The sequence below is a fragment of the Bicyclus anynana genome, chromosome 14 (assembly GCF_947172395.1).
Source record: "Bicyclus anynana chromosome 14, ilBicAnyn1.1, whole genome shotgun sequence".
In the NCBI taxonomy this organism is placed as follows: Eukaryota; Metazoa; Arthropoda; class Insecta; order Lepidoptera; family Nymphalidae; genus Bicyclus; species Bicyclus anynana.
This window is the reverse complement of record NC_069096.1, coordinates 9,942,378-9,955,918: the sequence shown is the minus strand read 5'-3', so window position 1 is coordinate 9,955,918 and position 13,541 is coordinate 9,942,378. Positions and strand designations below refer to the sequence as shown.

At 36.9% G+C, this 13,541-nt stretch overlaps 1 protein-coding gene across 1 annotated transcript; it reads left to right on the top strand.

The window, feature by feature from the left end:
• The first annotated feature begins 187 nt into the window (after positions 1-187).
• LOC112051818 (peptidyl-prolyl cis-trans isomerase 1-like) lies at positions 188-13,503 on the top strand. Its single transcript, XM_024090614.2, has 17 exons — positions 188-760; positions 1,119-1,345; positions 2,006-2,068; positions 3,880-4,094; positions 4,698-4,977; positions 5,573-5,697; positions 6,800-7,057; positions 7,972-8,099; positions 8,195-8,243; positions 8,493-8,585; positions 8,946-8,984; positions 9,549-9,584; positions 9,809-9,970; positions 10,398-10,559; positions 10,955-11,331; positions 11,894-11,940; positions 12,016-13,503. The coding sequence occupies exons 1-17, from the start codon at positions 481-483 to the stop codon at positions 12,043-12,045; spliced, it is 2,571 nt and encodes an 856-aa protein (XP_023946382.2). The 5' UTR covers positions 188-480; the 3' UTR covers positions 12,046-13,503.
• Positions 13,504-13,541: the final 38 nt, after the last annotated feature.

Sequence of the window (13,541 nt, the reverse complement as noted above, 5' to 3'; positions counted from 1 at the left end):
GGAGTAAATTCTCAAAATTATAGTGCAAATATTGGAATAACTGAATTTGATACTTGTAGTATTATAGGTAGTATTCTGAATGTATTCACAAACAAAAAAAATAATTTGTTATTTTTTGTTTAAATGATTTTTTAAAGGCGGACGATTTCAGTCTCTACTTTCAATATCCAAATTCTAAAACCCTTGAATAAAAGATTAATGTAAGATTTAAATAGTTTTGTTAAAACAAATTCTTATTTAACCTCACTGGTTGGTATGGGTTGACATTATTATTTTCAACAAAGAGGATACACTTGTTTTTACATTTATAAATTAATTTACTCTTTGCATTTTTGCTAATCGTGTTGACAAACAAGATGAATTTAAATTATTTTGTAACGAATTTCTCGTATAGTCATTTGTATTTATTTACCTGAAAGTATTTACCCTGAACAAGAAACAAGCTTGGACAAGCTATTCGGAAAGCTTATACTACTTAATATGTTAGCATTATCAAAAGAAGGATTCCAAGTCCCAGCACGCTCACACCACCCGTGGCATAAAACTATTAAGGATGTTCACAGCAACAATTTTAAAATCGCACACAATAGCGTCAATAACCCACAGTATCCCAAAAAAGATCTAGCCCCAGATAATAAAAATCGTACAAGGTTCACAATAATTGGCGACAGGGTTAATAAGAACTTCATCCAATGTGTTAACTTAGTAAAAGAATTGCATAAGTACCGTCGAAAAATATTTGATGCACCTATAATTAAAGGTAACGTAGGCACATAATTAGCTACGAGTATATATTTAAGTAGGAACTAGGCACTAGGTATTTTTAAGTGGAAAATAAGTACATATTTTGTTTTAGTGTAGCGAGCTCCAAAACTACTACTCTAGACTGATTTAAAAAATATTTCTTTCACTAATTGTAAATTAGATACATTATCAGCGAGTAACATAGGCTATATTTTTAATTCATTTATTCCTACGAGAACGAATTACACGGGTCAAACAGCGGGGTACCGCAAATCTTATATATCTGTGACACCTTATGAGGGCCATAACACAGGTTATTAGTATAAGACGGCTATTGTAAAAACAAACTGCTACAATGTTACTTATTGAAACAGGTTTAACGACGGTGGAATGGCCGAAGGCTTGGAACGATTTAAAGCTACAATATGGAGGGATAGCGTATTGTCTACAGAATCCAGTTGCTGTGTTGATAAACGATAAATTCCTTGGAGGAGATGAGGAATTGAAGGAAATGATAGAATCGCGATATGATTATCATTTTAATTTAAATTATTTCCAAGAGGGTGTGGACAGTTTTGTAAATTATATTAGATCTTCTGGGGTAAGTTCATTAATTTATGTCTAAAATATTATAACTGGCGCAAATTTGTCTCTTCGCTTGTCAGAGTATAAGGGGTTCCACATCAGAAGCGGTTGTCTGCAAACACAATTATTGAATGAAAGTCTGTCAGGTTTAACAAATCCCACTTCTGATATTATAGGACTCAAAGGGTGATTATAAATATAAGAAAACTAATGTCGAACAAGTGTTGTGAATCATAACCTTTGTTCGACATTAGTTTTCTTATATTTGTAATCACCCTTTGGGTCCTATAATATGCTTATATCTGTTTTCAAAGTCTAAACTAGATGGCGTTATCGCTAACTTACATCGCAGTATTGTGTTGTTATCTCACAAAATTTAAGTAGCTTACTTAGCGTATTAAAGAAAGTGAGTTTCTTTCTTGGTTTGTTCCGCTTTTATTTGTTCACCCCATTAAACTGGTTTTAATAAAAAAAATATTATTGGAAAGCTATATTATTTACAAGTAACATGAGCTTTATATTCCGGGATAGGGATCGGGAATTATGTGGGTGGAAATTAAGGCGGTCCGTATTAAAATATTAAAGTACAATTCAATACTTAAGTACTCTATATTTTATTCTCCTCTGTTATTCATATTTTATTACTACTACAGTACTAAGATTTTATTTATTTTAGCGACCGTGTGCCTACATGCATATCTCAATAAACTACGAACATACAGGGACTTTAATTTTTATGGTAAGTTTAATAGCTCACGAGTAGTTCCACGATGCATACGAGTAGTTCCAGTCATCTTTTGATGCCACTACTCTAATAGGATTTTTGAAACTAGAATTACCTATTTTTAGTGCTTAAATGTTATCGCATCTTAATTAAGACAGTAGAGGGTTATCCACGAGCCTCTTACCTCTTAGTGAAGGCCTCATGGAGCAAGACTCATCTGACAATCAATACTCAAACGGTGTATACCTACCACCGTACCACGCAGAAGTACTTACCTTCTTACCGAACAAAACTACGTGAAGTTCCATCCCATCGCATTCCGACGAAGAAATGAGACACACAACCGCTAACTGACGGCCGCGTGGCGCAGTGGGTAGTGACCCTGCTTTCTGCATCCACGGTCGTGGGTTCGATTCCCACAACTGGAAAATATTTGTGTGATGAGCATGGGTGTTTTCCAGTGTCTGTGTGTATTTATACATTATATAGGTAAGTATTTATATGTAGTATATAATTGTATATTAATATTATAATATCAACTATCTTAGCACTCATAACACAAGCTACTCTGTATGCTTACTTTGGAGCTAGATAGTGATGTGTATTGTTTAAGTATATTTATTTAATTTAATATTTATTTAACTTTGCTAGTGGTTGTGTGTCACCACCACCGACGTAGGACCTCGAAAACTATACGAACCTTTCATCCATTAAAGACGTACCGGAACCACAGTACGTAAAGCAAATCGAGGATAAACCTAGACCCTAAGCCCTTTTAAGCCAAAAAGATTATAATCCCTCCAACCTTATTATAAACCGGGTCCTAAAAGTAGTACAGAAATGTTCAAATTGTGAAACAGCAACAAATTCACCTAGCTATAGTGCCAAGTTCTCAGGCATAATCTTAAGTAAGGCGGCCAACCGTCCCGTATTCTGCGGGACCGTCCCGTAATGCTAGTAATCCCGCTTTGAAATAATTAGTAAAATAGTCCCGTAAAACGTTGGATGCGTCCCGCATGTCCCGCATTTTCTACCACACGACACACACATACACAACACCCTTTGATTATATATACGTCTATATAATCAAAGACAAAACCCACGACGCACGATCAATAGCGCTGCATCTATAGCGTTGCGGGCGGCAAACATATTGCGCGTGATCTCGTCCTCTCTTATTCTCTACAGAACACATAAGGCGGGAGAAACGCGCGCGCGAGTGATTGAATAATTTTGATTTTTAAAATTAGTGTGATTTACAAAGGAATTTTTACCTAAGTTATGTTTTTACGTAGAAAGTTGGCCGCCTTAATCTTAAGCAAACAGACGAAAGCGCTACCCTGACTGGACAAAATACCCTCAAAATTGAGACAGAGACCAACCTTCTTGTGAATACTTTCGAATGACAAGTATCTATACAATATACGTTGAGGGGTTTTGTTGGGTTTGGCGTTGCTGCTTGGATTCATCGGTTTTCATCATACAACTTCTGCTTCGTGATACGAACTTACTTGTACATATTATGTATTCCGTGGTGGGTACTAATATTGAAATTCAGCACCCATTCGGGAATACCTTAGTCATTATATATACATTCAATATTTTCTAATATAAATATGACAGAGTAAGCTGGTTTGTGTGTACCTATAATCACTGCAGACACACACAAACACAAACAGTCAGTTTTACACGCCTATCGTATCAAATGCTCGTCTATACCCTACACTTTATCACTACATTCAAAGGCGAACAAATTTCTGAGAGTAGATTGACTATACACTATAAACACATCTAATTTACCTAAGCTGAGCTAACCTAACTTTCAGTTATACGCTGATATAGTTCCTTACACATGTGAAAACTTTCTCCGTCTTTGTGAATGTAAGAGAGGTGGTTACGCTGGCACTCCGGTACATCGAATCGTAAAAGATGGCTGGATACAGTGCGGAGGATTTGGACTCAAGAGCACTGATTTGAATTGCGAAAATTTTATTGTTCCTCACGATAGACGTGGTGTACTTTGTATGGCCAATGAAGCCAGGTATGTATTTGGGTGGAACACCCTACATTACAGCAAAACACAATAAAGATTTTCAGGATTCTTTGCCAAATTTCGTTAAAAAACAACCCATAGGTACCTAATTGGCTCACTGTTAAGCACGAGTCTTCTCTCAGACTAAGAGGGCTAGGCTAATACCACCACACTGGCCCAATGCAGATTGGCAGACTTCACACACGTAGAGAAATGAGAAAATTCTCATATACACAGGTTTCCTCTCGAAGATTTTTCCTTTACCGTTTGAGACACTTGATTTTTAATTTCCTCAAATGCACGTAACTGAAAAGTTAGAGAGATGCATGCCCTGGACCGGATTCGAACCTACGCCCTCAAAATGGAAGGCAGAGGTCATATCCACTGGGCTAGTTAAGGGCGCCTTCCTTTAAATTTTGATTTAGGTACAATTCAATATTTTGAACTCATCTCTTCAGGATTATCCGATTTCAGAATTATACGTAGATGTTATTTTGTTGGATCTTAGTGGCGTTGTCACTAGAGTTCATAGCCTTTTTTGTGGAAAATAGTAAAATAAAGTTATTAATTTCTTACTCTCAATCATTTAATACTGTGGCATAAACATTACAGAGATGTAGATTGTTCGACGCAGTTTTTTGTTCTACTACAACCAGCGCCCTGGATGGCTAACAAATACGTCGCCTTCGGACAGCTCATCGAAGGAGAGTCCACACTGAAAGATATCGAATCTGTGCCAACGTTTTACGAATCTCCAACATCTGCTATCAAAATAGAAAAAGCGGGCGTACTCAATTTAGAATGCCATGGAATAAGAGTCAGTAAGAGTACAAATGAGTATATTCAGGGGCATGTCGAAGATCTTAACGCTTTGGGTGATTTACTTGCAGAGGTATCAGCAGCACTCTAAATACTAGACACCACGGGTAGCAGAGACCCATTCATAGGAGCAGTAGTTTTGTAATCATCATCATCATCATCGTAATCGTCATCGTCATCATCATCATCATCATCATCATCGTCGTCGTCACATTAACCAATGGACGTCCAGTGTAGGACATGGGCCTTTTGTAGGGACTTCCAAACAACACGATCCTGAGTCGCCTGCACGGCCTGCATCCAGCGAATCCCTGCGACTCGCTTGATGTTATTAACTTATTAGTCCACCTGATGAGGGGTAGACCAACACTGCGTTTTCTAGCGCGGGGTTGCCATTTACTGAAATACCTTAGGATCCCAACGTCCATCGGTTCTTCAAACTGTGCCCTGGCCATTCACGACTCGTTGAGCTATGTCGGTGACCTTGATATTTTTAATCTTTAGTTTTTTGGTGACTTTGGTTTTTTGCTCGATGAGTTTAGTACACTGTACACATACACAATACAACTCAGTTTTAATTAAGTATATTTAGTTTTATTGATGGGTATCAAAAGAACTATATCGTTTAACTTTAATGTCTAGTGGCTAAAAAAATTTCTTTTCACCAGCAACTTATCGAAAAAGTATTTCTTGAATTGGAATTTAAGCATGTTAAGCAATTAGAAATGGAAATGGGCGAAGCAGAAGAAAGTGATGGACATAAAGGAGAAGAAAGAGTACATGCAACGGCAAGGTTCTCATTAAAGATCGCTGCAAACGTGGCGACCGGTGGGGTGGCGACAGGACGTGATCAAATCCCTCGGGAACCATGGTCTTTTCCGGGATGAAAAGTAGCCTATCTATTAATCCAGAGTCTGAGTCAGAATCAAATCTATTTCCATTCCAAATTTCAGCCAAATCGGTTCAGTAGTTGCGGCGTTAAACTTTCACTAATATCGCGGTTTTTTTTTAAAGGAATATTTGTCATACCTTTTAAATATGACCAATATTACCATTCCCCTCCAACTAGCCGGGAAAGACTGTATTAGGAGTGGGTACGACAATAGTCCAACGGGGCGGGGAACGAACCACCACCCCTCGGTTATGGGTCCGACCGCTCTAGCCATTGAGCTATTGAGGCTTTATAATATTAGTAGGATAAGCAGACGCCCGCGACTCTGTTCGTCCTTAGATTTCCTTAATCCGTCTTTCAAAATCCGTTCTTATCGGTCGTCTACTAACTATAATGCTAGCCACTCACCATCCAATAAGTCCACGTGCCTGCAGCGTTAACGGCAGGACATTCGATGGATGGTGAATGACTATACCATAAACTATCACATTGCCTTATTTTTGTACGTCAAACGGTTTTTGATGTTTCGTGGTGAGTATTCGCTTATAAATGTACCTATATTTATTTTAGGTAGGTATTTAAGTAGGTAATTATGTAGGTACCTATACAGCTAAATGTAAAAAGCTATATGTGGTTTGTGAATGACGCGATCATTCTAAAACTTGTCGCCGTCCAATCGGATATAAACACGTTACGTATGCAGCGAGCTTGAAGTTAAAAAGTTTGAAAAACAACATGAATTACTATTATAACCAAGCCTTACAATCAGCGGCGTGCACTTAATAGATATAGATGAGAAAATGCATTGCCCACACGTAAGAAAAAATGAACAAAGAATTTTCCATTATAATGCGATTTGTACGAAGGTAATGCCTATTCTAGTTAAAAACCCTGTGCACGCCGCTGCTTACAATATTTCCGGTCGACGACCATAAATTACTGTATATGTACCTACTAGAATAGTATAGGGTAGTGGGTACAATAATCTATGGTTTGTCGTCAGATTTATTCGCAGGAAGGAAGACTTGGAAAATCTACAAAAAAATCAAACCCATACTAGCAGAACGTCGTCTGCTGTGAGCGATGCTAAAGTCAATAATGATTTCGATGTGGATGAATATGAACCAGAAGAATATTCTTATCATCATGCATCAGTAGCGGCAACCGTGAGCGTAGTCGTAAAACCGGAGATACCGTATTATTTACCGCTAACTGACGTACCTTACCCTGATGAAAAGGATTCTACGTACGATCTTAAAAAGTAAGTTTTCGGACTTATGTTAAAAATAACTGACTCAACGTTGCTTTGCCGTAAAGAATTTTTTTTTATACTAGCGCGATTTATAAATGGAGGTACTTGCACATATATTTTCTGTGATGGGGGGGTAAGTCGAGAATTTTATATAGATATACACATCTGACTTCTGCGTACCTATAGGTATGCAGCACCTTAACCTATCTGAAAATCTAAATTGTTTGACGGTACATTTTAGAATGTTAAATACGATCGATCGTTCTTATTCAATCCTAATTCCTGTTGTCTGTTATACTAGCCACTCACCATCCAATAAGTTCACGTGCCTGCAGCGCTAACGGCAGGACATTATATACTGGTCGTCGAATTCGCGATATGCATGACATCATTAGGTACACGGCGAAAACCCACGCTACGCCACTGGCTTTCCTAGTTTTTAGGATCCTCGCGCACTATGCGGCCACGACAAAGACTAGTCGTTGGCCGTGGTCGCAAAACGGTGTGCCTGCGACCAGTTTTCCGGCCGGGACCGCAACCAGTGTAATGCGTCTAATTGCTACTTGACAGTTGTAAAGATAAAATGTGTTGGTTAGGTTATCATATACCTAGGTAATAATAATAATGGGAAGGAAGGTAGGATTGTCAGTTGTCATTCTACCCGCGTATTGGCTGGCCGGCCGCATTGGCCGTCGCAGTATTAGTGCGCGAATGCTCATAGAAAACTATACTTACGTAGCTTGGTCGCAACAGTTGGCCGTGCGGTCCCATTTGCGGCCAATTGACCGGTGCGACCAAGTGCGCGATGGTTACTTCCGTTAATCTGGACGTGGCCTTGGCCATAGCGCTATATCCGATAAGAAGTGCACGTACCTATTCGTTCAATCTAATCTCACAATATGCACTAATCACTATGATTTTAGATTTCTACGCGGCGACTACTGTCTCGAAAGCGATTTGAAAAATGTAAAGATCAACAAAGTGATCGGACCAAATGTCTCCTACGTCTCTGCTATCTACAAATTAAATGGCGAATCAGAAAATGAATCGAGTATGTAAAACTGAAATTTAACTGAATGAAATGAAATTAGCAAACAATTAATTAACTGTTTGTAGCTTAAGTTGTCGTTTGTTCATTCTTTGCAGTTAAATCACTGTCATCAGATGATGAGCAAGAAATTCGTCGATATTTAAAGTAAGAAACCAAAATTAATCTATAATTAGATACATAATAATTATATATTATGTAGGTATATAATAATGATATTTACAGTATAATAATATTTGCTGTTACTTTAAAAAATCGAATCCAAGACTGTCGGATATGAATCTGCTCTCTTAAACGCGGAACAAATGGGGTTTTCATTTATATGATTTTACTAGCGTTTTTACTTAATTTAAATAATCCTTCATTCAAATCTAATTTCAACAATGCACTATTTAGACTGAACGTTGACCGTGTGAGCTTCGCTGGCAGTGTTGTGAAAAGTATTGCAAGGGGCGGCGCCAGAATGAACGTTTTCAATGGCTCTAGAAAGTAAGTATATAGAATCAACCACTACAATAATCTTTGTATCATCATTATCAACTTATATTAACGGTCCACTAGGCCAGGCCTTGTATATCTTACACTAGTAGACGCCGCGCGGATTCACCCGCGTGGTTCCCGTTCCCGTAGAAATACGGGGATAAAATATAGCCTATGGCCTTCCTCGATAAATGGGCTATCTTACACTGAAAGTATTTTTCAAATCGGACCAGTAGTTCTTGAGATTAGCTGTTCAATCAAACAAACTCTTCAGCTTTATAATATTAGTAGGTATAGATATCTTATTTACAGGGTGTCCTTATCTACACTGTTCTTAAATACATTTAACTAACCGATTTTATTTTATAGTTATGACTTTATCACCGACGAAGAGCTTCGAAGATATCGGTAAGTATTAGAATTTGGAACTTTCAGTAGATTGCCTGTAAAGTAACATACCTAGGTACCTACTACTAATGTGTAGGTAGATAGATATAGATCGTCAAACTTCGAGTGCCCTCTGAACTTGAAGTCGAAGCGTGTGGTTGCGCAGTAAATGAAAACATCCTACTTCCTACTATCTAATATTATAAACGAGAAAATTTGTATAGATGTATGTTTGTTACTCTTTAACGCCGCTACTACTGAAGCGATTAGGCTAAAATTTGGAATGAAAATAGATTTTACTCTAGATTAACACAACTTGTTGTTTGTTTCGCGCAACCTGTTGATTACCATCAAACAAATTAGAAATGAAGGTTGAAAACGCATGTAACTTCATATCTTATTTATTTTAAATTATGTTTTTTTTATAAAATGTTATTCAAAATATAGATATTAGCTTGTTCTAAGCTTATTAATTAAATGTATTGTCATTATAATTAATATAAAAACCCACATTTTTTAATTGTCTGTTGGTGAAAAGTACACATCTAGTACGTAGATACTTCTTTATTATTCTTTAATCTGCAGATTAGCTTCAATGGATCGCCGCAGTCGCGACGATAAGTAAGTTTCTTAGTAAATAATAATTTGAGGATTCTATTTATTTTAGTTCATTTATTCATCACTATCAGCCTATTTAACGGTCCAGTACAGGGCCAGGCCTCCCTCCTCATAGACGAGGGGATATAGAGCTTAGACCCACAATGCTGTTCCTATGCGGCCTAACTATCAGATGTTAATGATAGTTTCATTAATTTATTTATTTATTTTTATATTTTTTTTACAAGGAAAGTATCTATATGTTCTACAACGTCTAGAACAAAGGTACCTGGCAAGATAAAGAGACGGCAGACAGGTTTTGTTCGGCCTGCAGATTTAGAAAAAATCTACTTAATACGACAGAACATCATGGAAGAAGAAGAATCGACCAGTTCCATGACAGCGTCTCGGTTAGTACTAAGGGCTTCTTTTTTTTTATTTTTTTTTTTATTTTGTTATTCTAGTTAGCCCTTGACTGCGATCTTTCCTAATGGTTAATGTTGATGCTGGCTAACTTGGAATGGGTACCTGCTTTTTTTACGTGGCAGCGTACTAGAATGCTAATTTCTTTGGCGGTTTGTCTTTGTCGGTAGGGTGGCAACTGCACCTACCATCAGACCAGATCTGGGCCAACTTAAAATATACAAAATCCTAAACTGCTAAGTTTGAACCCAGGTCCTCTCTGTGAAGAACCACAACATTACCAAACGCACCAGAGAGGTTGTTAAAACTGCACTACGCATTGCATCCGGGGGAAAATACGATCCGAACGTAGGTAATCATAGAACTACTTGTATAGCTTACGTACTAAACAAAATATACCTTTTTAATTCTCAGCAAAGTTCGTATTTCGATCAAAAACACTCCACAAATGCATAATCCGAAGCAGCGGAAAACAGTTGATTCCGATACACAAGTCCGCAGACAGTCGGCACTTTCACGACTTTACGATGACATGACAGATTATACGGATATGGCCGAAGAGGGACCAACTCTGAAGTAAGAGGACAATGATACTTAAATAATGATGAAAGATTTTTTAAAATTAAGTTTTAGAAATAGCAGTTAGCACGCTATTTCTTACAAGATTTAGATTATAAAATCTTTTTCTCGTAAGGGTACTCGCCCACTATGCGACCCTGACTAGTGGCTACTGACTAGTCGTTGGTCGTGGTCGCAAAACCTGCGTCTCAGACGAAATAAAAACGGACCCGCCTTGTTGAATGTTATCCCTCTGTCAAATTATGAGATCAACGATCTAATGCGTATAGTAATGGAAGAAGTATTCTGTGTTACGAATCTAAGCAATATTAGTCTCCTGGGTTTGCTTCCGATAACTAGTTCAATTTTATGGTTACGTCTTAGTATATTTAATTGTATATGTCATCTTTCAGATCCCCTACGATTAAAGTTTCAGATAGAAAATTCATGCTAACACAATCTCCAATGAGTCGCATAAGACATAGTTCTAACGGTAACAATTCTTCCGAAGATTTATCTAAAGAACAACATTTACGCCACTCGGTTACAATGAAAGAGACCTCTATCGAAGAGGTCCTCAATTTGCAACACAACAAAAAATTTGCTCGCAAAGTCTCCTCAGACTATGTGAAAACGATCGATGAAATCGAACATAAAGTCGATAGCTCGATTCGAACTATCGAATTCGCGCGCAGGCGGCCCTCGATGTCCGTTGCAGCATACCAACAGAAGAATTTAAAATATCAGGCAGAAATTAAGAAACAAGGCTTGTCATCCGATAGCAATATTGGTGAGAATTACAATTTTCAGTTACTTAAATACAATTCTTGTCTTGATTAACTAGACCAAACCAGCTTCGCATTGACAGTTAGCCCAGGCCTACCCTAAACACCCGGCTCTGCCTAAAAAGTTTTATAAAATCATAAACTTATCAAAAAAACGTTTAGCGACATCTTTCTTAGTTTCAAGACATTTTTTGAAGACTGATGATTGGTTTGTTTTGTTAAGCTTGTAGGTAACAAAAAAAAATACAGCTTCAAATGTTAATTCGCTTTGGTACCTACACCGGCGAACTTTTTGAACAAGAAAAGTGATAAATACTATTGTTTTATCCAAGAAACATACTTATATTAAACCAATTATTTAATCAGATCCCTATACATCATAATATTATCGTCTCGATATACTTTTAAACTTTTATACCGGGGTATACCTACCTCGGTCCCGGCTCACAAGTTGTATTGCCGGTGGGCTCTCCTCTTTCAGCCGATTTGGGGTAGTCTTTGCATGAAAGAGTAGCAAACAACCATACAAACTTTCGGGTTCACATTATTGCTATTTGAAAATTTCAGGTGGATTACGCCTTCCCGGAGATACGCCTCTATACTCTATGACAGAAGTAAGCGTTCAAACACTCAATTACATAACTCTAAAAAAAAATATAATCATTAGTAATAAATTAACTTTTTTTCAGGTGGAAAGTCACAAGAATTTAGATCAATAAAAATTTATAAAACATTTTAACATTTTGTAGGTATTTAAAATGTAATGAACTGTGTATTAAGTATTTAGTTTGAGAAATTACATTTTGCCAAACATAACAGTATTTTATGTGCGAGGTAATAAAATAGCTATAAAAATCTTAAAACTATAACTAAAGCCATACACGAAGAGTACTGTTTACTAACAAACAAATTAGAAAATGAGGGTAGAAAACGCATGTCATATTATAACTTTTTTTTTTAAATTATGAATTGTTGTTTTATAAAATATTATTCAAAATATAGTAACTTTATCTAATTGTTTTAAGCTTATTAATCAAATTTATTTTTATTAATTTTAGAACAAGTTAATTATAATTATTATTAAGTGGGAAATGACTAGTGATTTATACCCTCATTTTTAATTTGTTAGTTAGTAAACAGTACTCCTCCAGTATGGAGTACTCCTTCTTTAGTATAGAGTGAATTACCCAGTAGCTATACTATACGTTAAAACATGTTATTTGATACGTTGATAGGGCGAATAGGGGGCGAATAGAATGTCAAGTAAGCGAATAACTCAAGATTGAACCAAGAGTAAAAAAAAAAATTCCAAAAAAAGAATTCGAGCGTCGCGAGGAATTCAAGTGCACAACACAATGTTCTTCATCTCACTACATCGAGGATAATGTCAAGTATAAAAAATCTCAATTTCGCAATGCTTATACCCTTTGTAATAACTTTGTAGATGTAAAATTCAAATATTCACCACTCATCTTTTATAATTGTTGCGTAATTTATCACAAAAATACTAAGATATGAAATTATTAGAAACTAGCAGACTCGGTCAAGCTTCGCTTTGACTTATGTGCACTTCTTCCCTATCCCTACTCTACGCTACTCTACCCCTACTCTACGCCTACCCTACCCCTGCCCTGACTCTTAAACGTGTGTATATAATAGAAAAGGGTTGTTTTTCTGGTTTTCCCGGCAATTATTCTAAATTTCCTCACTTTTTAAACCTCATATACCTCACGAACGAACATTTCAAGACCAAGATAAGATAAATCAGTTCCCGAGTTTTAGCGAGACTAACGAACAGCAACTTTTTTTTATATATAACACAATGCATTTAATATGCCTTGAAATCTATGGACTTAATCTCAACACAGGTCTGCTGGCCTATTCACTATTTTGGTCTTTATTATCAACCTATTAAAATGAACATCAAATCGATTGATAAAATTACATCTACCTACTGTGTGATATCCACTAGTAAACACTGTATGTCATTTTTACATAGAATGTCAATTTTGTATGTCAACTACGGTTCATGCGCTGTAGCTTGGTGCGGGTGAGTTGCCGTATGACGTTCACAATACATACTATTATTGTGAATCGCGGCAAACTTTCAAGAGTTAAATGAACTCACTCGCATCATGCTACAGCGCACGAGCTATAGCACACGTCATAGTTAGTGAATTAGCTTGCTGGTCTGTAGCGCCTGGTCAGTTAGATC

What these genes read in the sequence shown, in the direction of transcription:
- LOC112051818 (XM_024090614.2), top strand. Translation starts at nt 481, where the DNA reads ATGTTAGCATTATCAAAAGAAGGATTCCAAGTCCCAGCACGCTCACAC. An exon ending in TGGGTGATTTACTTGCAGAG is followed by an intron (nt 4,978 to 5,572) that starts GTATCAGCAGCA and finishes TCTTTTCACCAG; the next exon opens with CAACTTATCGAAAAAGTATT. An exon ending in TCTACGTACGATCTTAAAAA is followed by an intron (nt 7,058 to 7,971) that starts GTAAGTTTTCGG and finishes CTATGATTTTAG; the next exon opens with ATTTCTACGCGGCGACTACT.